The 27,929-nt window shown below is 40.9% G+C and overlaps 1 protein-coding gene across 1 annotated transcript; it reads left to right on the top strand.

Annotated features, from left to right (window-relative positions):
* The first annotated feature begins 11,384 nt into the window (after nt 1-11,384).
* On the top strand, nt 11,385-27,901 carry LOC138970940 (uncharacterized). The gene is made up of 19 exons (XM_070343528.1): nt 11,385-11,641; nt 11,934-12,070; nt 13,903-14,112; nt 14,834-14,985; nt 15,415-15,517; nt 15,918-16,049; nt 16,253-16,358; nt 16,787-16,883; nt 17,742-17,837; nt 19,359-19,409; nt 19,892-19,976; nt 20,714-20,773; nt 21,456-21,632; nt 22,385-22,523; nt 22,787-22,895; nt 23,744-23,816; nt 24,480-24,632; nt 25,203-25,351; nt 26,889-27,901. Exons 1-19 carry the CDS (start codon nt 11,587-11,589, stop codon nt 27,130-27,132), a joined length of 2,328 nt encoding a protein of 775 aa, XP_070199629.1. The 5' UTR covers nt 11,385-11,586; the 3' UTR covers nt 27,133-27,901.
* The last annotated feature ends 28 nt before the right edge of the window (nt 27,902-27,929 follow it).

The raw sequence follows: 27,929 nt of genomic DNA, 5'->3' as shown, positions 1-27,929 counted from the left end.
TGTACTGAAACAGCCCTACTTAAAGTAATCAGTGACATTCTGTCTGCTCTGGATGGTGGTGATGTGTCAGTGCTTACCCTACTTGACCTTTCTGCAGCGTTCAACACGATTGACCATGGCACGCTTCTCCATAGACTTCAGACTCTGTACGGCATCTCCGGTCCACCGCTAGCATGGCTTGAGTCCTATCTCATTGGCAGGACTCAGGCTGTGCTTGTCGATGGCCAGATGTCTGCTTCAGCCCCACTTTCTTTCGGTGTTCCTCAAGGTTCAGTACTCGGTCCCATCCTTTTCATCATGTACACTAAGCCCCTATCCATACTGATTCAAAACCATTCTGTTTTAAATCAGTATTTTGCTGATGACACCCAGCTGTATAAACCCAGTCCCCCTGCAGAGACACATTCCGCCATCCAGACCATTCAGACATGCATCACTGATGTTAAATCTTGGATGGTCGATAACAAACTTAAGCTGAATGATGATAAGACTGAAGTCTTACTGTGCAAAAAGAAGAACACTACATTTCCCTCTCCCCAACCTGTTTCTGTTCAAATAGGCAACACCGACATTCTTTTCTCACCATCAGCTAGAAACCTTGGATTCACCCTTTCATCTGACATGACCCTTAACAAACATATATCTTTAGTCTGTAGAGCAGCTTATTTTGAGCTTCGTAAGATCAGCACCATTCGCCACACACTCTCCTCTCAAACAACTAACACTCTTGTCTGTGCCTTTGTTCTTTCTAAACTTGACTACTGCAACTCTCTTCTCTCTGGCTGTCCTCTGTACCTCCTGCATAAACTACAAAAAGTCCAAAACTCGGCAGCACGCCTCATTCTCAAAGCACGAAAACGAGATCACGCAACACCACTTCTTCACACACTGCACTGGTTACCTATTCAAGCCCGCATTGATTACAAACTATCCACCCTCTGCTTTAACTTCTTTTCTGGCTCGTCTCCTGCTTACTTCTCTGAACTCCTCACCGTCTATTCTCCGGCAAGACAACTCCGTGCCTCTTCTGACTGTCGCATCCTCACCATACCACACACCAAAACCAAAACATACGGACAACGCACTTTTACTTTCTGCGCACCCACACAATGGAATTCTCTCCCCTTTCACATCCGCCACTCTCAGACACCCCAAGCATTCAAACGAGCACTTAAAACGCACCTCTTCAAGAAATACAACCCCTGATTTTGTTTTCTCAGTCCATCAGTAGGCTACATGTAGTGTATTTGTTGTTTTAGTGATAATGTGATAATGTTTATAAACATCTAGGGCTGTTTTTCAGTATTGTTGATAACATGTTCTGTTTGATTAAGGGTATCCAGCTGGTATTTCCTTGTTTTCACTACCTATTTTATTCATGTTTTTATTATTTAGTTAGTGGAAGAATCTTTTGTAATGTATGTTTGATGGTGTATGCTTTTAATTAAGCGTTGCTGACTATGAATGTAGATGTAAATGCTTGTATAACTGTGTTTTAATTTTAAATGTGTCAAGCGCAAAGAGCATAATTGTAAAGTTATGATGTTGCGCTATATAAATGCTCATTTATTATTTAAGTTATTGAGACATCCCAGTGCACTAAGGGATTTATAGAGCAAATCGAGAAAATTCATTATTGAACGAAGCGCATAGCGCTGAGTTCAATAATTATTTTCGAGATTTGCTCTATAAATCCCTTAGTGCACTGGGATTGTTTCAATAACGATATTGTCAGTACCGCCATAGAAAAAAGCAGATTCCAAGCGCACATTTTGCAACGCGCATTTGAATAGGCATAACTGTGTGGTCAGGTCGTGTACAGTAAAGATCTACTTTTGTGTGGGGTGTCTCAAGTGTGTCGTGCTTTCGTCACACGCATTTTAATTTCTGTTGGTAAATTCCAGTGTAGCGTTAATCTGAACAGTGATGATCTTTCAGAGAGACCTCATTTGAACTCGGAGAAAGGGCTGTGCTCTTCATTATTTGCGATTCGAAACCTCCAGTCGAGCTTCGACGGATTGACTGTGCGGAGTGACTCCCCTTGAATTGACTCGAAGCCGCGGGACTCGACGGTTCGCACATTTTCAAAACAAATGTGGCATATTTCTCGTGTTGTATCTTCACTCATCGGGGAGTCTGATACTAAATATGAACGGTAAGAATGCTCTGAACCCTACACGTATTATATCCCCATTTTTTTTTCGTTCACATTTGCCCAACATGTTAATTTGCTGAGCGGGGTTAATGTCGTCTGCTAGGCTACCTGCCAACCTGGGCAATGGAACGACTGCAGTCTGCACTGAGTCTGTACGCATGAGGCAGGCTGCTAATAAATCTTATATATGGTAAGAACGTTGTGAACCTTACACGTTTTCGATTACGATTGTTCTTGCTTTGAAATAATAATTCTGAAACCATTCATTTACTGAACTGATGTAGTCGTATTTCTGTGTTGTCTGCTACAGAGTCGATCGAGTCAGTCTTCCAAACTGGTCTAGCTGGTACGTTATCGGAATAACACTTGTGTTTTCTGTTAGCCGCTGGGAATTGTATACTAACTCATCATTTGGTAATGTGGATGATAAGCTACATGCCACTAACACGGCATATGAGAAGAATCTATGCAAGTCGGCGAAAATTAGATGAAACACAGCGGCTTCTATTTTTTTTAGATCACTGGCACTGGCACAGGCACATGCAATCTGTCAGAAAAAACCCCACTTCTGCTTTAATTGAGAAGCAGGGAATTTATGGTCATTTGGTATTGTGGAGAATATAAGCTACATGTCAGCAATTAATTCTGAGGATGAGAGCACAGTCTTGCTTAGGCAAAGGGCGCAAGAATACGCTCTGTGGAAAAGTTAGCGCACTCCAAGAGTGCGCTAACAGTTTTAGCGCATCGCCATTAGCCAATCAACTGGTTCACATCAGTCATGTGACACCAGTACTTACTGACAATTATTATTATTATCATTATTATTTAAGTTATTGAGACATCCCAGTGCACTAAGGGATTTATAGAGCAAATCGAGAAAATTCATTATTGAACGAAGCGCATAGCGCTGAGTTCAATAATTATTTTCGAGATTTGCTCTATAAATCCCTTAGTGCACTGGGATTGTTTCAATAACGATATTGTCAGTACCGCCAGAGAAAAAAAGAAGATTCAAAACGCACACTTTGCTACGCGCATTTGGATAGGCGTAACTGTGTGGTCAGGTCGTATACAGTAGGATCTACTTTTCTGTGGGCTGTCTGAAGTGTGTCGTGCGTTCGTCACACGCAAACTCTTGTTTTAATTTCTGTTGGTAAATTCCAGTGTAGCGTTAAGCTAAAAAGTGATGATCTTTCATAGAGACCTCATTTTAACTCGGAGAAAGGACTATGCTCTTAATTATTTGCGATTCGAAACCTTCATCGAGCTTCGACAGACTTGACTGTGCAGAGTTTTGCCCCTTGCCAAGGTCGACGGAAAGCACATTTTCAAAATAAATGATTCTCGTGTGGTATCTTCACTCACCGGGGAGTCTGGTACTAAATATGAACGGTAAGAATGCTCTGAACCCTACACGTATTATATACCCATCGTTTTATCGTTCACATTTGCCCAACATGTTAATTTGCTGAACGGGATTTATGTCGTCTGCTAGTGCTACGCACTGCACTGAGTCTCATTTCAAAAACAAAAATTGCTCGTCTCGTTGCACTGAGTCTGCAAGCACGAGGCAGGCTGGTCTTATATATGACATATATGGTAAGAACGTTCTAAACCCTACACGTTTTCGATTCCGATTCTTCTTGCCTTGAAATAATAATTCGGAAACCATTCATTTACTGAACAGATGCAGTCGTATATCAGTGTAGTCTGCTAGCTACGCCGGCCGGTGCTGATCTAGCTGCTAGTCTACGTTATCGAAATAACACTTGTGTTTTCTGTTAGCTGCTGGGATTTGTATACTAACTCATCATTTGGTAATGTGGATAATAAGCTACATGCAACTAACATGGCATAATTATGAGAGGAATCTTCGCAAGTCGAAACTGAAAAATTAGACACAGCAGGTTCTATTTTTAGATTAGTGGCAACTGTAGGCGGCACAGGCGCATGCAATCTGTCAGAAAAAACCCATTTCTGCTTTTAATTAAAAAGCAGGAAATTTATGGTCATAATCATTGGTATTGTGGAGAATATAAGCTACATGTCATTAATTAATTCTGAGGATGAGAGTACAGTCTCGCTTTGGCAAAGGGTGTAAGAATACGCTCTGTGAAAAAGTTAGCGCACTCCAAGAGTGCGCTAACAGATTTAGCGCATCGCCATTAGCCAATCAACTGGTTCACATCAGTCATGTGACACCAGTACTTACTGACAATTATTATTATTATTATTATTATTATTATTAATAATAAACAAAATAAACAAACAAAAAACCAACCAAACAAACAAACAAGCAACCAACCAAACAAACAAACAAACAAACAAGCAACCAACCAAACAAACAAACAAACTGCCACATTGCGCACACAATTGCCAAATATTTGTATGTCCTTTTCGATCGATTGTAAAAAGTGTACGGCTAGAGTGTGCCTCGTGCAATAGACTCTGTCTCTGTGTCTCGCGGTTCTGGTGTGACAACCAACAATACATTCGCGTTCCTCGTAGCCCAGTTGGTGGTCCTGAGTTCCAATCTCAAAGTCAGGCTATCCACTGGTACATAGGAATCAGAAAAGCCACAGTATTTCCACAAACGACTTGCCAACTTGCCCCCCACATCCCACCTCGTGCAATAGACTCTGTCTCTGTGTCTCGCGGTTCTGGTGTGACAACCAACAATACATTCGCGTTCCTCGTAGCCCAGTTGGTGGTCCTGAGTTCCAATCTCAAAGTCAGGCTATCCACTGGTACATAGGAATCAGAAAAGCCACATTATTTCCACAAACGACTTGCCAACTTGCCCCCCACATCCCACCTCCCACCCCTCCTCTCTCTCCATCCTCACCCCCACCCCCGTCTCTCTATGTCTCTCGATCTCGATCTCGATCTCGATCTCGATCTCTCTCTCTCTCTCTCTCTCTCTCTCTCTCTCTCTCTCTCTCTCTCTCTCTCTCTCTCTCTCTCTCTCTCTCTCTCTATCTCCCTCTCTCTCTCTCTCTCCCCCCTCTCTCACTCTCTCTTTCTCTTTCTCTCTCGCTGTCTGTCTTTGTCTCTTTCTCTTCACATGAAACGTGTCCGTAAACAACCCCTTCCCTACCCATTCACTGATTCACGGACTGACGAAAAACCTACAGCGTTAGCATTCTTTGTTCTGTGTTATCTTTTTCTAAAATATATCACCATTATTTTTCAGATGTATTTGCATTAAAATTATATGGCATGTTTCTGTGTTTCTTAGGAAAAAAACGGCATGGGACATAAGACATATGACAACACTTGATTATCTTGTCTGATTAACTGGGATTTGGTGCCAACAAGACAAAATCCCATTATGGAACAGACTCGGTATGTTTGTAGTGCCAACTGCACGAGAGAGAGAGAGAGAGAAAGATATATATATATATATATATATATATCCCATGACCTCCCTTCTTTGTCTCTGTTACTTCAGTATGGGTATATATGTTGTATTTTTATAGCTCAATAAATACATCATGGACTCAAAAAAAAATATATGATTGTGCAGATTCCGATTTGGGCGAAGAACTACTTTGCTCCCGACCTTTGACCTCGCGCCGAACAATGTGACACATTTGTATGAAGTTCCAAAATCGTATTGCACGGCTCAGAAAACCATATCAGTTGCACGCAAAAATGAATCTCAGAACTGATCTGATGTATGAGATGCAATAAGCAAACGTTTCTTTCATTATGAAAGCAATGCAGGTCGAAAAAAACGAACATTCAACTTACAAGATAACCAGATGCTAGCGAACCAAAACAAAAACACGAGTACTCTCCCTTGCTTCGTTAGCAGACGACTTTTGAGACCGTCCTTACCTGGCACGGTTGGGCTTCGATCGCTATCAATCTATCGGCTGTTTCACGTGTTTCGCGAGCAAGTCTACTCTTTTGCCTGGCTCTGCAGTAAGTCCACATTGGCGATGAAGGTATCCGATAACTTAACATGTGTGTATTTTTCCGTAATCCAGTCATATTCCTTCAAAATGCAATCAATCGGCGGTGACAGACGTGTCGGTCGCGTTTTCCTCACACCCCATACCAGTTTAAGTTCATCCATGCAAACACACTCGCAAAACAGTTTATCACGTAGATACATTTCAAATAGGGAGCAAATGGTTAAATCTAAACCTACATATTTGTTCCCTAAAATTTGCTTCTCTGTCAATAAGCCTAATAACACACGTTCGAGAAAAACAACGTGGAATCGATTCTGAATCGAGTAAGCCAAATGGGTTTCGCCCGTTCTGCCGACCTGAAACGCAAAACAAAAGAATTGTGCGCTTCAACTAAATTAATTTCTATACGACTTCATTACTTTCTTGCAACTTATGAACCTTTACTTAAAGCTTTTAAATGGTCTGAAAGTAGTGTTACCGCGTACTTATCGATGCACTCATTCGTTTTATTTTTTCAGCGACGGTCACTTAGTTTAAGGTTGCAAAAGGGCTAAGTCTCGCTGGCAACAATGTTTTACACTGCACAGATCGCAACAGTGCCGCTAGTAGTCTACACTTTGTGTTTGATGGTAGAATGGGATATACAGATTACAACACTCGTGGTTTTTTTATATGGCTTGTATTTCAGTCAAGACCCAGCGGGAATATCAATCGAGAGCCACTCGCCAGAGGCTCGTGTCTCCCGATGATATTCATCCGCTGGGTCTTGACTGAAATACAAGCCATATAAAAAACCACTCGTGTTGTAACCTATACATATATAATATATATATATATATATATATATAGAGAGAGAGAGAGAGAGACAGAGAGAGAGAGAGAGAGAGAGAGAGAGAGAGAGAGAGAGAGAGAGAGAGAGAGAGAGAGAGAGAGAGAGAAAGATCAAATCAAATCAAATCAAATCAAATTTTATTCTACGAGGGTTGTGGCATAAGCAATATAAACGAGCATCTTTTCAACCAGCCCTCGCGGCCCAGAGAGGGACTATATCTTAAATACATATATATATATATATACATACGTAAAACAATTACAAAAGATAAGCAAGGCAGAGAAACTATTCACATGACTATATACACGTTGTAGGCTATACATACATTCTTGCGAGAGAGAGAGAGAGAGAGAGAGAGAGAGAGAGAGAGAGAGAGAGAGAGAGAGAGAGAGAGAGAGAGAGAGAGAGAGAGAGAGAGAGAGAGAGAATTCATGTAGACATTGATACAGTGTCACATGCATTCACCATTAAGCCCCTTGGTGTACTCATTTACAGGCATAACGTTCAGAGACTGTACTTTTGGTCATGACTTATTTGGGAACATAGCTGTTCCAGACACGCCGACTCTCGAGATTCAATTTTTGCCACCCATAATAATAAGTCGAATACTTGTAGACCCAGATGTACCTATTTACGCTTTCCTTTGACCTTATCCTTGTGGAAAGCTGCCAACAAATGTTATCCGAAATACGTGAGATGGAGAGAGAGACCACCCATGTAATAAATAAACCATCTATTCACAAGTTCGTGGGGAAAGGCTCCTAATATGGACCACTTTTTGTTTCATGCTGATAACTAGCTTGTTTTCTTGCGAAGAAGTTTCATTTTGTGTTTGGTAGTCCTTCTCTCTTAGGTTAATCGTTAGGCCTAATTAGAGTGAATTAGCTTTGTTAGACATTCAGCAAAAATTAAATACAGAAACAATCGCAAATGGTCCATATCAGGAGCCTGTGCGCTTAATATGGACCAGTGAAGAGGCCTCCACTGATCATTGTAAAATGCGCCCTATACTTCAAAATAACATGATCCGACTTAGTGTGTAAGTCAGACTAATTAAAATATGCTTTAGATTTGTCTGTTTTGGGTTGATGAGAGCATAATTTTAAGCACACCGGGAAATTAAAGAAACTTGTCCAAAACAAAGTGAAAATAAGTGAAATTATCAACTATCACGAAAAGAAGACTATTTGATATATTTTATTGTTATAAGTTATTTTCATCAAGCTTCTTAATCAATCAATGAAAATAGCCTTTAGCTTTCATTTTTTGTTCGATTTGTTAAAGGTGGTCCATATTAGGGGACACACACATACTTTGATATTTTGCTATTATTTTTTGTTAGCAGTACAAACTAGAGGTCAACACTGCTAAAATGTAACAAATACGGTCTTAGCTGTCATATATAGCAATTTTTGTGTGATAACAGCTTTGGCTGTGGACAGAAACGGGTCCGTTTTAGGCGGCAAATTTTGAGTGAACGCTGCCAAAAGGGAAAACAAGTGCGTAAGGCGAAAATACAATATTTAGTCAAGTAGCTGTCGAACTCACAGAATGAAACTGAACGCAATGCAACGCAGCAAGACCGTATACTCGTGGTCCACCGCTCACAGCATTGGCAGTGAAATTGACAAGAAGAGCGGGGTAGTGGTTACGCTATGCTGCATAGCACGCTTTTCTGTACCTCTCTTCGTTTTAACTTTCTGAGCGTGTTTTTAATCCAAACATATCATATCTATATATTTTTGGAATCAGAAACCGACAAGGAATAAGATGAAAGTGTTTTTAAATTGATTTCGAAAAAAAAATTTTGATAATAATTTTTATATATTTAATTTTCAGAGCTTGTTTTTAATCCGAATATAACATATTTATATGTTTTTGGAATCAGCAAATGATGGAGAATAAGATAAACGTAAATTTGGATCGTTTTATAAATTTTTATTTTTTTTTACAATTTTCAGATTTTTAATGACCAAAGTCATTAATTAATTTTTAAGCCACCAAGCTGAAATGCAATACCGAACCCCGGGCTTCGTCGAAGAGTACTTGACCAAAATTTCAACCAATTTGGTTGAAAAATGAGGGCGTGACAGTGCCGCCTCAACTTTCACGAAAAGCCGGATATGACGTCATCAAAGACATTTATCAAAAAAATGAAAAAAACGTTCGGGGATTTCATACCCAGGAACTCTCATGTCAAATTTCATAAAGATCGGTCCAGTAGTTTAGTCTGAATCGCTCTACACACACACACACACACACACACGCACAGACAGACACACATACACCACGACCCTCGTTTCGATTCCCCCTCGATGTTAAAATATTTAGTCAAAACTTGACTAAATATAAAAAAGAGTGTGTTTCTGCAACAGTTTTGACATGTGCAAGTTATCAGGAGAGGGTGAATACAGCGAATGAAATTGTTTTGAGCGCTCTAGCGCCGTTAGTTTGTCAGAACAGGAGGTGGTCCATTTTAGGAGCCAGTCCATATTAGGAGCCCTTCCCTATATCATGTATATGAGGTCGGGTCAAGTCTGGCAGGAATAAGTAATTTTATCCTACATACGTGAGAGAGACACTCGTGAGATAATAATCGTTCAAATCACACGTGTAGCCTCCCGTAAACCATCACAGAGCTCCCCGAGCGTCTACATACAGTACAAGCATACTTCCATTTGAACGCTCACCGAACGGGAACATCCTGGCTGCTTTCTGTCGAGCGTGAGAAATGTTCAAAGAATTTATTTTCGTGGACTTGCTCCTCTACAACAATGGCGCCTCGTTTTGGTGCTGGACGGCTGTTATGAATATTCAATACCGGAAATCACGCCCGGACAGTAAGCCTCCCGTAAACCATCACAGACTACTGTCAGGCTTTTACACACAGTACAAACACCCTTCCATTTGAACGCTCACCAAACGGGAACATCCTAGGTGCCCTACGTAAAGAGCGGGCAATTTTTAAAGAATTAATTTTGCAGATTGTCTCGAACACTTTTTGGACCCATCCTGAACTCAGGTCAAACATGAGTTACTTCCCTTCGGGTCTCATTCTATCGATGTAAACTGGCGATAGCCGTGGATCAATGATTATCAAAATGTTTTTGGACCGTGGTGCGTTTTTGCGCTAGACCTAACTTTTAAAATCTAAATAATAAATTGACAGCTTGTTACACAAACATTCTTTAATCATAAAAGAATTCTTTTTTCATCAAGGCAAGATCAGTACAATTCGAAGTTTTGAAAGTTTGAAAAAAGAAAAGCCCGGAAGCAGGGTCACGCAAGGGTCGTAGCAGACGACGGTTTATGCATATCGCCGTTCCTCTCAACAGTCAAAAGCCATCGCTAGAGTTCTTGTGAACCACAGCCGTTTGTTTCGTGCATGAAAACGTGCTATTGTAAATAAGCTCACATCGAGTCGCATTCAAATGACTAACTGACGACTACATTGTGAAAAAGGGAAACTGGATCACACGGGTTCACGATGGCTCAGGGGTAAGATAAACCACGCAAACATAAATTCTTTGAAAATTGTTCGCTCTTTACGGAGGGCACCTAGGATGTTCTCAATCAGTGAGTGTTTAAATGAGGGGGTGTTTGTACTGTGTGTAAAAGCCTGACCGTATCTGTGATGGTTTACGGGAGGCTTACTGTGCCTTTAAATGAGACGCGTCTTCAATGGGCGGTTCTGGTGAGGTTATGCCCCCTCTTTCTTTCGGCTGGTAACTGGTGCCACCTCGCGGCAAGATCACACGAGAGAGGAACAAAAACTTGCATTGGTCCCAAATAGCATATCGGTTTGGTAACAGTTCGTGTGTAAGTCGTGCATTTTATACGGTAAACAGACAATGGTCGGTTCTGGTGAGGTTATGCCCCTTCTTTCTTTCGGTTGGTAACTGGCGCCACCTCGCGGCAAGATCACAGGAGTTGTCTCGAGTTATCACCCCAGAAGCGCTCATTAGGACACTCGGTCTGGAAATCTTTTTACCGAAAATTCAATGCTGAAGGTATAAGTGCAGCGGTCTTCGTAGAGAAGACTTCGCCAAATTAATATAATGCTTAAATGTGTGCAAAATGGCCACAGAAACAGTTCGGAATAAACCTTGCTAAGACATCCGTCACTCTGTGACTCAAATTGCAGAAATGGGGCATAACAAGATAAATTCATTAAAAACTAAATAATAAAACAAATAAAACATAACATTAGCTCAGGTTAATACATTCACAGTGAAGGTCCATACAAAAATGCTATTGATAAAGTTACCGTGATAAAGGACAGTAACTCTCACGCCTCCACTGCGTATAATCATGCGACAGGCGAAGATTGTGATAGATATTCTTATCCAGAAGCATATACCATATCAAGACTAGATGCTCTCTTAGTTAGCAATAACCTACATACCACATTGATGTTGTTGAAGACGTGCGTAATGGTTGACATCAAGAGTGTTATCGCGACGAAGTCCTGCATTTAGAAAAAACAATTGGGTTAAAGAAAACGCTGACTTGTCAACTACTGTAGGCGAAAGTCTACATCGTTTTGTTGTCGTGTCTTCACACGAGAAGTAGACTATAGGGTATCTAATGTCAATAGTGTAACCAGAGTTATTGACAATCATAGACAGTTCTGGTCTTCTACTCTGCAGTCATTGTTGGTTTGTGTTTGTGACAAAACAATGATGGTGCAAACTTTGCTAGCTGTGTTAGGATGCTGTGCAACACTGAACGCAGGTAAGACACACACAACGGCAATGTGTGTGTGTGGGTGTGTGTGTGTGTGTGTGTGTGTGTGTGTGTGTGTGTGTGTGTGTGTGTGTGTGTGTGTGTGTGAACATTAGAAGCCTAGACGAAAACATTTTGTTTACTCATATGATAAGATTGATTGATTGATTGATTTATCGAATGTTTATAACTAAAAAGTTTAATTGTTTGGAAGGCTAGTTGGTTGATTGATTCAATAATTGGCTCAAATGGATTGTTGGATTTAAAAATGAAATAACATTGACCTATTTATTCGTTTCAGCCCCACTTGCAAGCCACACTTTAATCTTCAAAACTGAGAAGCCAGAGGCCGAAAACCTTGGTGCAGCTAAATTTGACTTCACTGTTGATGACCTTGGAAAATTTACCTTTTCTCAAGGAGGGAAGACATGGCTCCAGGTAACTTGGACCTTTTTGTCTGTAAAATGCGGAAATGGGGCGCTGCTGAGGGCAAGACGCTCCTTCATTATAACGGAGTAATTCTTACTTTAGGCTTAAATTATTCATGTAGCATTGTGACTCACCAGCTTCGTTGTTTGTAGCATTTATGTTTTGATAGTGTTTATTTTTTTTAAATCTATCCCTTTGACTATTTCTTTTGGCTTTCCTGTGATTCAGTGAAAGTGAGTGTAAGCCTATTGCCGCAACATTAAGGCAAATTCCTGGTGTCATTGGGCAATGATATATCGATCCTGTATTCTGTAAGTCAAATTTAGACGATGGGTTGTTGGAGTTTGTTTTGAGTTTTGGGGTTTCTGAATGATATCCTTTTTTCATGAGTAAGGGAAATAAGAGTCTTTGCTATTGGAGCATTCCAAATCGGGCAAATGTTAGTCTTGAACTGAACTGACAAAAGTTTCAAAACTTGTTGGCAACATTTAAAGTTTCTTGCCTTCACCGTCCGGAATTATTCTTATTGCTTCAAAGCTGAAAACCTCTTTCACTTATGCTGTTGTCACTACTTGGACTGTATAGTGTAGCGCTTCAAACCAATTGTCTAAACTGATTTATCCTCTCAACTAACTTTATGTATCCAATAATTTATTTATTTATTTATGACTGTTTTTCCGTCTTCAGAATGCATGTGCCTGTAGTTGGTATGAGTGAGTGCGTCGCGTTCTCGCTGTGCGTCTGTCTGCGAGTGTATGAGTCCGAGTGTCTTGGTCCTTGTCGATTTGTGTTTCGTATAATGTTCACTATGTATTGTATATTTTGTAAGCGCCTAGGGCTATATTTAGATTAGGCGCACAAATGTTCATAATAATAATAATAATAATAATCCTACATACGTGAGAGAGACACCCGTGAGATAATAATCGTTCAAATCACACGTGTGTATATCATGTAAATGAGGTCATGTCAAGCAAGTCTGGCAGGGACCTTTTTTTCCACTGTTTATGATGGCAAAGTCACCGAGAAAAACGTCATTATAGAAAAAAACATTGCGCTCGCTAATTACCCTCGATGAATTTTTAGAACTAACACGTCACGCCACACTTTCAGAGTGACGTTTCTTTACTTTGACGTCATAGATTGCACGAGGCTTTGGAAGAGATCGAGGTTCCAAAACAAGCGTCTTCAATTTAGCTGCCTCGACTGCAGGACATTTTCAGTAAAATACAAGTAAGTACAGTATGTAGGATAAACAGAATACTACATGGCTTGCTGTTTCGTTCCAGATTTACACTCGTTGCTTTTTCAAATAGTGAACAGCTCGCTTTCGCTCGCAGTTCAATATTAAAAAAACAAACCTCGTGTAAATCTGGTACGACACAGCAAGCCATGTAGTATTCTCTATGGAAAGTACAATTTAAAAGAAATAATAATGAGAGCTAGTTTCCAACTACGTAGGGCGCGTAATATAAGCGTTCGCTTGAGTTCGTGTCCCTATTGTTTATCGTTGTATTATTGTATCATGTTTGATTTAATAAAACATTGTTTAAACCAAAAACAATAAAAAATAAATAGTGAGAGGTGTTGTTAACAATGAGACCAATAAAGATGCACTTGAACACCGAGTAGGACAGAGAGGATTATGTTGGTGTCGTCGCTGTCGATGATGATGCTGCTGCTGCTGCTGCTGCTGCTGATGATGATGATGATGATGATGATGATGATGATGATGACGACGACGACGACGACGACGACGATGATGATGATGATGATGATGATGATGATGATGATGAGGGGGAAATCTTCTCATACTGAATAATGTTCCATTTTTTTGCCAGAGCGCTCCTCCGTTCCTCTACACAGAGGGGAAACGTTTCAGCGCAGAAGACGGCTCCCTGAAACTGGTCCACCTGGAGACTGAGAGCGGGGCCGATAAGATGGGCACGTGGACATCACAATGCTTCGTCTACATGGCGGGGTCAAGGTCCTGGCGGCTGTGCATGAAGAAATGGCAAACTCCGTCATTCCCACTGGTGGTATTTCAGCAGGTAAGTGTGTGGATAGTTTTAAGCCTGTCATTAATTGGGCGAAGTCGACTACGCGAAGTATGCTTCGCGAAGCTGCCTGCACGGAGCTTTAGTACTTCTGGCACAATTAATGATCGCCTTTACCCTAACCCTCTTTGGAACTTAATGAGTCACTGAAAAATGGAATGAGTTTATGTCTCAAAGGGCAATGACTTGCACACATAGCGCGCGGTTCGTTAAATACGTCATTACATTTTCAAGCGTGGAATCTCCCATGTCATGACAGTTACATTGTGTATGCAAATGGATGTTTTAACAAGTCCGAATACTGTTCTTGTTTTATATATTTGTTATATTTTGAAACAAGGGCCTACTGATAAGGGATTTTACTTTTAAACTACCACTGAAATGAAGCGACATTTTACAGTCAATACAAACTCAACTTTAGATTTGACATCAAGGTTCAGGATGATGACACTTTCATTGTCCTGTGAGTAATTGTTTTATCATACAACTCATGGCAATCTGACTCTGTGTGTGCATGCGTGCGTCGTGCGAGCGAGCGTGCGTGCGTGGGTGCGTGCGTACGTGCATGCGTGCGTGCGTTTGTTCGTGCATATGTGCTCGAGTGTGTGGGGAGGCTAAGTTTACATTACAGCTTTACACCATCCCAAAAAACACAACTATTTTTGTTTTGTTTGAAGAAAAAAAGCATTTGATACGATCCATGTTGTCTAATTAGCATTTCATCAACGGGACCAGTGGTTCAGCACGTAGCACCGATCGCGTCATTTCCGCCTTCCCGTCATTCCAACTCTCGGCAGACGACAGTGGCTTGGCGTTTCTCGGCTACCAAGGAAGCATGTTTGGAGGCACTGATATTATCATTCAGGGGTGAGCGTTCTTCAAAAAGTGAGGTATTAATTAGGATATCGTTATGTTATGATATGTTTGCATAATATGTGCTACTGATATAAACGTTCAGATGAAGACAGCGTTGACTGCAGAATGTTTGTTGTTGTTGTTGTTGTTGTTGTTTTTCCTGTTGTTGTTGTTGTTGTTGTTGTTGTTGTTGTTGTTTTGTTTCTTGTTTCTTGTTCTTGTTCTTGTTCTTGTTCTTGTTCTTGTTCTTCTTGTTCATCTTGCTCTTCTTCTTCTTCTTCTACGTGCTTTTGAAAATACAAAATACCACTTTACAGACTTTGCTCGCGCTCAAATCGCGTGTCCTCTTCAATGTTTGGCTGAGTTAGAACACAAATAGACAAACTAATGGACATAAGTAATTTCATGTATGTGCGGTAAATAAAATTAAATATTCAACAGGTGGAATGCCGGGGGCGTGTTTCTCTCTGGTGGCACCGAGGGAGGACCCTTGGCTGTCTATGACAAGGCTGGTAGTGTCTGCATCATGGCGCCATTCTCTGAGGTACCTGTGCTCACCTGGATGAGTAGAATGTTTGGTTGGTCGGTCGGTTGGTTTGCTGGTGAATCAAGTGTTGAGTTTGTAAGGGCGAAGTACTAGAGTAGTGAATATTTCGATTAGTTTGTTTATGATTAAACAGAACTATCGATGTACTGATGACTATTTGTTTGTTTGTATCTAAACGTTCCAACTTTTTTGGTTCCCTAATTGTTAAGTTGATTGTTTGGTTCGTTGCTTTAAAATACATTTGACAAAGAGAAATATATATAAAGCAAATACAAGCGGTCTGTCTCGATCGTTACATCGAATATTATAACCCAGTTTGTTTTTAATAAAAGTAGGTAATTTCTGTGTAGATAATCAAACAATGTATCACGTGTGATCATTATGATTATTTGTCCAGTTCATGTCGTCATCCCGTGAGGTGGACGAGAACTCACGTGTAAACTGGGGGGTGATGGGAGGCGTGGAGTCGGTTCCTGCAGGCTTCATTCACCAGACCATGGTCTATTGCGACACGCAAGGAATCAACCAGGTTTCAATTATGTTTCCAACTTTTTTGGTTTATGAAACTTTGCCAACAATTTGGTTTGGTTGTATGCATGGTTTGGGTTGTTTTGGCGTTAGGTCGGTTGATGTTTTATTTCGTTTTGATTTATGTTTTTTGCCCTGTTGTTTGTGTGTGTGTGTGTTTATCCGTGTGTTGAAGTGTCATTTTAAGTTTGTTTCTTCCTGCAGGTTTTCTCTGATTGGGGCGAGTTCATGAGAGGGTATTACGATAAAGAAGATACTTTTCGTCGTGCAGACCTGACGCTGAATTACCTTGGTTACTGGACCGATGGAGGTAATGTTCTGCTCACCCCCCCCCCCCCCACCAGCCTATCATGCTAGCTTTTTAGAACGTGCATTAAGGGGTAAATGAAATGCGAATGAGTCACCTAATATATGCGGCTGCTTGAGTTCGTGTCCTAATTACTTGTTAGAAATTGTTTCATGTTAGTTGGTTTAAACAAACTTTTGTTCAAAATACATGACACAGAACAATTGAAAATATGCAACTGGGACACGAACTCAAGCAAAAGCTTATCTTAAGTCACCAAAACATTATAACATTGCACAAATCTTTATGATGGTGGACATGACAATATTAAACCAGAAGAACAAATTGTGACCGAGGAATCCACAGAGAATAAAGGGGAAAAAAACCATACATCATGTTAGTTGTTTGGAATCTAATTCTTTTTTGACCAAATGCAAATGACGCTGTTTCAGGAGCGTACTACTACTACAACACAGAACCACACCAGAACTACGAGCAAACCATGTTGGACGTTAAGAAAGACACAGACAGTCAGAACATCCCTTACAAGTAAGATTTGATGGCGTGCGGTCTTGTTTGTTTGTTTGGTTGGTTGGTTGGTTGGTTATGTGTTTGTTTGATTATCAGATTTTTTGTTCTTTCTTGTTGTTGTCGTTGTCGTTGTCGTTGTTGTTGTTGTTGTTGTTGTTGTTGTAATTGTTACTTTTGCTGTTGTTGTTGTTGTTGTCGTCCTCGTTGTTGTTGTTGTTGGTGTTGGTGTTGTTGTTGTTGTTCTCGTTCTTGCTGCTGCCGCTGGTCAGCGAGTCAAACATGTGCAAAAAACACAACAAAGGTGCATTCATATTAGAGTTCGAGTGTATAAGCTGTGTATAAGCTGTGTTGCTTTCATGTCCTTTCAACCTTTTTGCCTATTCGGTACCGATTCAGTTTTGTTTTATTACACCCCCGGTATAGGGGTGTGTATAGGTTTCGCTCGATGTGTTTGTTTGGGTGTTTGTGTGTTTGTTTGTGTGTTTGTGTTCGCATATAGATCTCAAGAATGAACGGACCGATCGTCACCAAACTTGGTGAACAGGTTCTATACATTCCTGAGACGGTCCTTACAAAAATTGGGACCAGTCAAACACACGGTTAGGGAGTTATTGGTGGATTAAAATTATACAAGGACTTATACAGGGACATCTTCATGGTCAAAGGGAAATAACCATTCTCACTCAGTCACTGCCACCAACTGAGAAGGTTATTTCCCTTTGACGGGGGTGTTTTTCCTACCTCATAGGAATTTCTTGTTTTTGTTCATTAACCACAGAAAGGAGACGAATTGTTGACACCAAACGTAGTAAACATTTATCTTCTAAAAATCAAAGGCCAAGCAGCGTATGGGGACACTGAATATATTTTTTCCAGATACGTGCAGTATGACAGTTGGTTTTACCCCAAGGGGCCCAAGGGAGGAACACTGACGTGGAATGCAACAAAGGACATCGCTCCTGATGGCTTTCAGTAAGTGCGTCAGTCTTTCTTTCGTAATACTAATGTCGACATCTTTGTGATGTTCAGTCCGTTTTTCGGTCAGTGCGTCAGTATGTTCCAGACCTGCCTGAGAGATAGGGAGAGGGGAGGGAGAGATGATGATGATGATGGAACTTTATTTTTCAAGGATAGAGGCTTAAGGCGACGCCTTTTCTTACAACCGGTCCTTACTTCTAATACAAATGTCTACTAAATGATAAACAAGTAAAACAACACGACAAATAAACAAATTAAACGAACGAACCAGCAAACAATCAACAAGTAAGCAAACAAGCAAATAAACACAAACAACAAAATGACAAAGTAAGCAACATACAAATCGAAAGCGAAACATGCAACATGTTAATTGAGGTTACACATGCAAAGTGATCGACGGTAAAATTCACACGATACCAACGTTTACACTAATGCTTTCAATGATTATATGGTGTAAATGATGATGATGAAGATGATGATGATGATGATGATGATGATGATTTGATAATGATAATGATGATGATGATGTCGATGATGATGATGGAAAATAGCAACATAAATTCCACATAATACATGTAATAAAGAACATATTTTTGTAATTCTTAAAGCTTTGCCAATTGTTGACAGCTACTTGCACTAAGACTAGTATAGCTATCTAGGTAGACATATAATGCTTATGCAGAGCTTGTTTAAAACTCTTTAGTGAGGTTAATGATCTTATTACAGACGGAATGGAGTTCCACACCATAGAGCCAGAGAAGGCGTGACTAGTTTTGAACAAATCAATCCTGGGAATTGATAGACCCGTACCTTTCGGTGACTCTGTGAAATAGGTCCTGAATATAGTTGGGCACTTCGCCATGGTATACTTTATACATCATTACAGTCTTATTAAACTGTAACTGTTTAACTAGCGGCAGGTAGTTTAGATTCTTTAACTTCAAATCAGCTGATAATTGTGGACCATTTTACATGATTCTAGCTGCCCGACGATGTAGAGAGTTTAAAATAAAAATAAAAATTAAAATAAATAAATAAATTCCTGCGCTTAGAACTGTACCCACGGAATACGCGCGATATAAGCCTCATATTGATTGATTGATAGAGAGTTTAACTTTTTCATGTGAATATCAGAGACGCCATCCCAAAGAGTTGATGCATAATTAATATGGGATAAGATGTGGGCATGAGGGAGAGGGAGGGAGAGAAAGAGAAAGATCCACGTGATTTTCAGTCAGAATGTTGCTTTGGTTACGATCTACATGGTTTTAGAGATGACTTTGATAAGTGAAAATATCCTACAGTGACCCACATTTTCTTTATTTCAATTTTACTCAGGATTATTCCATAAATTTGATAGATTGCTGAGACCTGTTCAAATCTGCATTCCTTTTTTTACTCAACAAGTACGTGAAATATTTCCACACTAAAACAACGGAGACAATTAAAGAAGCATCTCATGGCAATTCCAGTGGTATATGTACAAAATGCATTCGTTTTCTTCAATTCTGTCAGGTACCTTTACAACGTAAACCAATGGCCCGCAGGAGCGCACAATAGATACTGGTGAGGACGATGTAACTTACAATGTGGACGTGTAGAAATCTGCGACATGAAAGAGAGGGAATGTTCTGACTATTGTTGACATAATTTAACTTAATTTTACTGGGATGGATTTTGAAATTGACTTATACTTTGAGGAATTGGTGTGTGTGTGTGTGTGTGTGTGTGTGTGTGTGTGTGTCTGTGTGTGGGTGTGTGTGTGTGAGTGTGTTAGTGTGTGTGTGTGCGTGTGTGTGTGTGTGTGTGTGTGTGTGTGTGTGTGTGTGTGTGCGTGTGTGGACTGACAGACTTTTTACTATTAAATTAGTGTTTTGTATGTCCAAGTGATTATGTATGTATACATACCTACGGCTACGCATCTCTAAGTTTTGTTTGTATGCGTAGAGAAACTTTTAAAATTTTGTTCAGTTATTTTTTGTATCACTTCTCATCCGTAATTTAAATGTATTATCCCTCAATTCATTTGATTGATATTCATGTTAAAGGTCGTCTCAAACTCCGTATGCACAGGCCAATGGTGGACGATACGACTTCATTGTGGAGACTGAAAAAGCAGTTCCGCAAGACGTGGTAAGGTTTAAACATATTTCAGTGAAACATATGTGTGTGTCCTTTTTTATGTGTGTGTGTGTGTGTGTGTGTGTGTGTGTGTGTGTGTGTGTGTGTGTATGTGTGTGTGTGTATGTGTCTGTGTGTCTGTGCGTTTGTGTGTGACTCTCTCTCTCTGTCCTTTCATTTTCTCTTACTCTCTCTCTATCTCTCTTTTTCTCTCGTTCTTTCTCTCAGTTGAACAAATCTTAACAGTCTTTTAAGGGCGGGGACGTAGCTCAGTTGGTAGCGCGCTGGCTTTGTCGCCAGTTGGTCGCTATCAGCGTGGGTTCGATCCCCACGTTCGGCGAGAGATTTATTTCTCGGAGTCAACTTTGTGCAGACTCTCTTCGGTGTCCGAACACCCCCGTGTGCACGAAAAAGATCCCACGTTCACAGCGAAAGTCTCAGGGCTTGGAAAACACGAAGACACGCATGCATCATCTCTCGTCTCTGATTATCATGATCGCATTTCGATACTTTGACGAGACAAACCCAATGCTGGTGTGTCGAAGAAGACAGCCACAGCGGGCTTGTTCGAATCAAAGTATCACACCATATCTTCAGCGTATTACCAATACCTGTCCCAATATAGACCAGTTGGTCTAAGAGGACGTTAAACCCAAATAGTCAGTCAGTCAGTCTTTAAAAAAAAATGTGTTCCCCTTTTTAGCGAGAACTGCTATGTTGAATTGAAGTATATCGTTTTATGTCCACAGCATTTTTGGATTGACCTGTTCAAAGAGGCTCGAACCTGGGGGCTGATTTTGTATGAACAGGTAAGCTAAGCCATTGCAACTATTGTAAATGTCAAGCTACTCTTATATTGTGGCGGATCAAACATTCAGGAGGAGGCCAATAGACGAATGCCGGGTCTTAATGATGTGTGGGAGAGTTGTTTTTCCTTGTTCTTGTTTGCTTTGCAATAGAAGCACTGAAGCAAGCTACACATGACATTGAAGGCTTGCCTCGATGTGTATATAGGAACAAGCAACTCTTTCACAACTCATAAAAACTTGATAGAATTATTTCCGAATATCGTAAGTTGTGTTTGCCCTTGCTCTCGGAAGGAAGAGAAACCGAAGAGACTGCAGATCGAGATATACGAAAAGAGTGGAGAGAGGATAACAGGGAGAAGTATAAAGGAAGAAAAGGGGCCGCGGGGCAGCAAAACATTTCACAGAGGGAAAAAAATAGAGAAGATTGCTCACAACCGGCAGAGGTGGAGACAGCTGGTGCAGCGCTCATCAGGGCAGTGCCCCTACGACCCAGGTGGGTTACGGGATCAGTGAGCCGTGAGAAAATGAGAGATAGGCATGTGGAAAAAAATAAGAATACCCCTTTATCGACATCGATTATGCTCTGCATTGGTGTGTTTGTCTGTGCCTTAGAATCACAGCATTAAAAAAAAAGTAAGCAACAAACATACACTACCATTAAATATGCGAATGTGCTTTTCAGGACTGGCTAGACCGGGAATTCGCCGGGCTGAACGCCACCCAGTCCACTGTGGACGTGGCCAAGACGTGGCTGATGCAGATGGGACAAGCTGCACGTGCTACTGGTCTGACCATCCAGTACTGTATGTCCAACCCCCGTCACGCCATGCAGAGCTTGGAGATACCCGCAGTCACACAGGTCTTGGTTTTATTTATCTTCTTCTTTGTAACAATCTTAAAACAGACGGACTGTAAAAATGCTCCAAAATTCAGAATAAAAAAGCAAAAATGGTTAGTCAATAAAACGTTTAATTTTTGACAAATACTTTTTTTTTAATTCTTCTTCTTCGTAGCAATTGAGATTCATGCAACTATTCAAAGCACAAAAATGTCATATTTTTACTAGCTTACGAGCAAACGCCAAGCGAACAGTTCTTGACTGTATGCATACTTCAATTTCGCTCGTGTCTCTCCTTCACCGTCTCGGTGATTGTGCTCACCATCTGAGATCTGGCCCTGCTTTTACATGGGATGAGGCCATTCCTCCACTTGGACATGTACCAAATATTAACAGCATGCCTACTTATGTGCCGAGTTGGAATTCATGGAAAATCAGAGAATTGGTCAAATTAAATATGGGAATATAGGTGAAATGAGGTCGCGTTTCGGAAGCCCTCTTACCCGGCAAATGTACCTTTTTTTTTCTCAAATGACCCAAGATATCCCTTGCGAATGCTAAATTGTAACAGCATGTGGGTGGAGGGGATCCCTTGCACCCCTGCCTCATTTTGGAAGCCCCCTCCCTCTCATACACTAAATCCAGCCCAGGTAAACTCCATGAACGTACGGGGTTTGGACACGTGTTGAACAGGCCCGAATCAGTGGAGAATTACCAAGTCCAACCCAAGTAAACTCCGTGTAACGTACGTGTTTTGAACACATTTTGGACAGGCCCGGGTCAGTGGAGATTACAGAGCAGGCAGTGACCAGTGGCAGATTGGAGTGATCTCCATCTTTGCGCACGCTATGGGAATTGCACCGTTTAAGGATACATTCTGGACTATCACAAAGCAGCCTGGAAATACTTATGGTAGGTTTGAATATGTTAGATTTAGCTCGTTTTCATTTTGGAAGAAAAATCGTTCTACTGCGTTGTGATCGTTTTTGTAATTTACTTATGGGTGGCTCCATAAAGGTGGAAACCATATTACACGAGCAAAATGTTATGTTTTCAACAAAGTACTTTCAATCGATTCTCTGCATTGAGTGTCTTTTTAATCAGTCAATCAATCAGTTACATCAATCACTCACTCACTCAATCAACGTAAAGCATTGCGTTCTTTGTCCATTCAGACAAAGAAGAGACCCACCCCGAGCTGCAAGCAGCAGTGGCCACTCTGAGTATGGGGCCTGTGGGACCCAGTGACATGATCCAGCACACCAACGTCTCCATGCTCATGCAGTAGGTCAAGGTCGTTCGGTAGTCTGTGACTCGTGGTGGTAACGACAATGCTTTCACCTTAGTAGCCTAGGCTAGACCAACTATTCGTGTGTATGCGCTACCAATGTAATAACTTAGATTTGACACAATAAAGTTATTTTGCTTAGATTTGATTTGATTTGAACTACCCTCTTGTATCCGTATGCCACGTTCCCACTTCGTTCATATTCTTCTGTGTTCTGTATTCTTCCAGCAGTCACACAACACACGCAAGCACGCACGTACGTAAGCACGCAAACACACATGCATAGACGCACACACGCACGACCGCACACACACACCCACACACACACACACACACACACACACACACGCACACACACACACACACACACACATACACACACACACACATTCGATAAGTGTGGGCAGCGATTACTTGAGTTACTTCAGTCATTGTATTGTATCTTGAAGCTTTTCGGTTTACCTTTATCTTTAAAAGTGGCTGTTTTACCCATTCCACACTCTTATTATCTTCTGTGCCTTATATTTATTGCACTGTGTTTCATCTTAAATTGGAGGGGCGGGAGGGGAGGAGGATGGAGACTAAAAGAAACACTGAGAATCAAACTCAATCAACATTTCAAGACGCGTCGCTCTCTTCGTTGCTTTTAGGTTGTCTTTCCATTTCCCCCGAAAGCGGCGTATGGCTGTCTAAATGGCGAGTTAAAAACGGTCATACACGTAAAAACCCACTTGTGCACACAAAAAAAAAAAAAAAAAAAACACGAGTGTACGTGGGAAGAAGAAGAAGAAGAAGATGAAGAAGTACTTCCAATGGCTTTAATGAAACATTATACTTATTCCAGGTGCTGCACTGCTGATGGTTTGATTCTGCGGCCAAGTAAACCAGCCACTGCCATCGACAAACAGTTCTGGCAGGTGAACAGTCTTACAAGTCTCGTGTTCTCATTACATTCTCGATTTAAGATTCTGGAAAAGCTTGTAAGGTTGATGTGCTTTACGCAGGCGGTGTTGTTTTTATTTTATTCCTTCTATATTATTTCTGATTTTTGGGTTGAATATGCATCTTTTTTTGTGTTCCCATAAAGACATTCAAAATCACCCCTAATCTGATTGTGTGCAGTGGCTAGTTCTTGTGTTTTTTTTCTCTCTCAAAGAGCATAGTAAACTTAACACAAAAATTGTCTCTGTTGTTTATACGGGTCGATTACGTTTCACAAAATCATTTCGCTCTCGCTCTTTTTCTTTCTCTCTCATCCTACTTTATCATTTATAAACGGTTCCTTTGCTTTTCTTGTTTTCTTTCTTCTTCCAATTTTTCTTCAATTGGTAGGTGACATCTCACCTGGGGGAAACACTGTATTTCGTTCTTCTTACTGTTTTGTTTTGTTTTTGTTTTTGAGATCCCGTTCTGCTTCCATACTATGACGGTATATATATACGATGGCACCAAAAGTGATAATTTCAAAGAACAGCCTGACCTTTGTTCTCTGGTCCTGATACTTTTTTTTTTTTTTTTAAAGAACAGCACTGAATTGCGGAAATCAAAATTTTCAACTGTGATTCTCTGTCTTGTGACAGAGAGCGTGGGGGAACGAGTTCGGTCCAGGAGGGGAGGTGTGGACCACGTACAATCACGTGGGACAGGGCTGGTACTTCGGCATCATCCTGGCCGCTGCCATGGACAACTCCCCCTCCTTCAACCTCACTCCCTCGGATGCCGGCTTCCACTTTGTATGTTTTCATTTCCATTCGTTTTCATTTTCATTACTCTATTGTCCCCTCGCTGGGAAATTCGGGTCGCTTTCTCCCAGTGGAAATCTAGATGCGTGCGTGTTTAGGTCTGCACTTATGGCAGAATAACCGAGGTCTTGTACAGTGGTGACTTGGGGGTGGAACATGGATACCGTCTCTGAGTCTGCACATAAAGCTGACCCGTGTCCGTCCCGGCCCGGATTCGAACCCGTGACCCTAGGATCACAAGTCAAGTGCTTTACCAACTGAGCTAACAGGGCCCCCATTGTTGGCTCTAGTTGAAAAAAGACGTGCAAATTAGGTCAAACTTATAGGGAAGTTTGCTCAGTTCTTATAAGAACTTATAAGAGTTCTAATCAATATCGTATAGGTACTAATGGAAAACTTATAAGGATTTGTTTTGCCCATGCCTATAAGTTTTACTTCATTTGCATTTAAAATCCGGACATGTACGTCCTTATACTCTTTATAGGCTACGTTTGTATAATGATTTGGTAAAGGTTCCTATAAGTTTCTTATTAGTTCATTTCGTACGGGTATCTATTTCAGTTCAATGCAACAAGGGTGATGACTCGCTCAGCGCACAGTGTGACACCCATGGTCTACACCTTCAGCGAGGACAACCCTTTGATGCTCACCAACGGCTGTAACCGACCCAATTTCTGCATGTACTACACCAGCCCTGTCTTCACCGTCGGGTATGTAATTTGCAGTATATCCCTTGAGCGTGCTGTTTACGTTTAAGCACAGGAGCTTTTATCAAAGCGCCGGTCGATCATTATTTACTCCTTCATCCTTACTGTACCTTACTAGGGGAAGGGCTCCTAATATGGACCAGTTTTTGTTTCATGCTGATAACTAGCTTGTTTTCTTGCGAAGAAGTTTCATTTTGTGTTTGGTAGTCCTTCTCTCGAGATCTTAGGTTAACCGTTAGGCTTAATTAGAGTGAAATAGCTTTGATAGACATTCAGCAAAAATTAAATACAGAAAAAATCTCAAAGGGTCCATATTAGGAGCCTGTGCGCCTAATATGGACTAGTGAAGCGGCCTTCACGAATCACTGTAAAAAGCCTCCTATATATCAAAATAACATGATACAACTTAGTGTACAAGTCAGTCATACTCTAGATTTATCTGTTTCTGGTTGATGAGAGCATTATTTGAAGCACACTAGGAAACTAAAGAAGCTTATCAAAAACAAAGTAAAAATAAGTGAAATTATCAACTTCCACGAAAAGAAGACTTTTTGTTGCATTTTTTAAATCTCGAGGGCTAGTTATAGGTTATTTCCAGCAAGCTTCGTAATGAATTAATGAAAATAGCCTTTAGCTTTTATTTTCTTCGATTTGTTGAAGGTGGTCCATATTAGGGGACTCGCACATACTTTGAGATTTTGCTATTATTTTTTGTTTGAAGTAGAAACTCGGGGTCAACACTGCTAAAATGTAACAAATACGGTTTTAGCTGTCATATATAGCAATTTTTGTGTGATAAAAGCTTTGGCTGTGGACAGAAACGAGTCCGTTTTAGGCGGCAAATTTAGAGTGAACGCTGCCAAAAGTAAAAAGAAGAGAAAAAGCCTAACGGTTTTGAGATTTCTGTTTCTGCAACTGTTTTGACATGTGCACGTTATCCAGAGAGGGTGAATACAGCGAATAAAACTTTTTTGAGCGCTCTAGCGCCGTTAGTTTGTCAGAACAGGAGGTGGTCCATATTAGGAGCCGGTCCATATTAGGAGCCCTTCCCCTACTACTATTCACTACAAGGAATATAACGCCGGAAGCTCAGCACTGCTGACTCGCTTCGTTTCAAGCTTCCTACATCACTGTCTGCACCCCTTTCCCGAACGCACGAGGCTCAGACTAGACACAGACAGAAATGATTAAGCTTTCACTTTAAGCAACACACTCGAAATAACCACTCACCAACTTCGAGAAGTTTGTCAAGAACCAGCGAGGAACCAGTGTATTCGAAGAAGCGAAAGTACAACTCACACCAATCAGAAAAAAACTTACTTTTATTCATTTTAACTCACTCACTCACTCACTGCTCACTGATCCCGTGACCCGCCACGGTCGTAGGGGCACTGCCCTGACGAGTGCTGCACCAGCTGTCTCTACCTCTGCCAGTTGTGAGCAATCTTCTGGGTTGTCGTTGTTTTCGGGCAAGGGGTCAGGTTCCGCGGTCCATTATGTTTTGTTGTCAAGTCGTGTTCATTTCAAGGTCTTCTTTCAGGGGAATGGAGATATCCATCTACGGGGAAGAGCCCAAGTTTGTACCCATGTCAAGTGACCGTGTCGCTAACATTGACGTCACCAATGATGACGTCATACTGACCCTCAAAGGAACGACAGGGGAGAGCACCATCTTCACCAATTTCATCAACGGGGAGATAATCCGTCACTCATGCACTTTCGGCCAGACGGGAATCGCGCATTTGAGTCTGGGAGGCTTGCACTCTTCCTGCAAGTCTTATTAATGTTCGAGTTAGTGACAGCGTTAGAAAAAAGGCCAATAAAAATCATACAATGTAGGCTACTCACGGGTTATGAGCATAAGAACCAGCAGAACTCCCACAAAACTGGGTGCTGGGCGCGTGTGAATTCAGACGCTTGAAATATAAAACATAAGAACGTTAGAATATTCGGTTGAGCATTCGTTGCTTTTGTACATAGCGTTAATAATTAATTGTGTTAAGTTTATTACACACACACACACACACACACACACACACACACACACACACACACACACACACACACACACACACTAACACGCACGCACGTACACACGCACGCAATCACGCACGCAACCACACAAACGTGTGCACGACAATTTCAAGACACTGTCCTTTCTTTTGCGCTGCCACATTTTGCTGAAACGTAAACAACAGTATTTTGTAGACTTCCAAATCACAACGCCGATGAAACCGAAAGTAAAAGTTCTTGCCAAAACTCCTTCTTTCGAGAAATTGTGCAGTTTAAACAAAAATCCAATTATTGATTACCCACTGCTTTATCATTTACGTACACGGCAATAAAAGAAAGAGTATTTTGTGTATACTTTTTCAATATTTTAGGCAATATGTGATATTCTAAACATTGATTTCTTACGGTAATTTGCGAATAAAATGACACAATTGAACTCTCTGTCGTCTGTTATTTCATCTTTGGTGAACATCAACTTCAGATGATGGATTACAGTTCACAGATTTTCAAACTAACAGATTACATGTTCGGACTGGATAAGGTTGTGTTGTTGAATATGGTGTGAAAG

The sequence above is a fragment of the Littorina saxatilis genome, linkage group LG7 (genome assembly GCF_037325665.1).
Source record: "Littorina saxatilis isolate snail1 linkage group LG7, US_GU_Lsax_2.0, whole genome shotgun sequence".
In the NCBI taxonomy this organism is placed as follows: domain Eukaryota; kingdom Metazoa; phylum Mollusca; class Gastropoda; order Littorinimorpha; family Littorinidae; genus Littorina; species Littorina saxatilis.
The sequence above is the reverse complement of the archived record's forward strand: the minus strand, read 5'-3'. Positions and strand labels throughout refer to the sequence as shown.

Coding starts and splice junctions, on each gene's coding strand:
- LOC138970940 (XM_070343528.1), top strand. CDS start 11,587: ATGATGGTGCAAACTTTGCTAGCTGTGTTAGGATGCTGTGCAACACTG. Junction 16,050..16,252: donor ACACGCAAGGAATCAACCAG/GTTTCAATTATG, acceptor TTCTTCCTGCAG/GTTTTCTCTGATTGGGGCGA. Junction 20,774..21,455: donor GGCTGATTTTGTATGAACAG/GTAAGCTAAGCC, acceptor TGTGCTTTTCAG/GACTGGCTAGACCGGGAATT.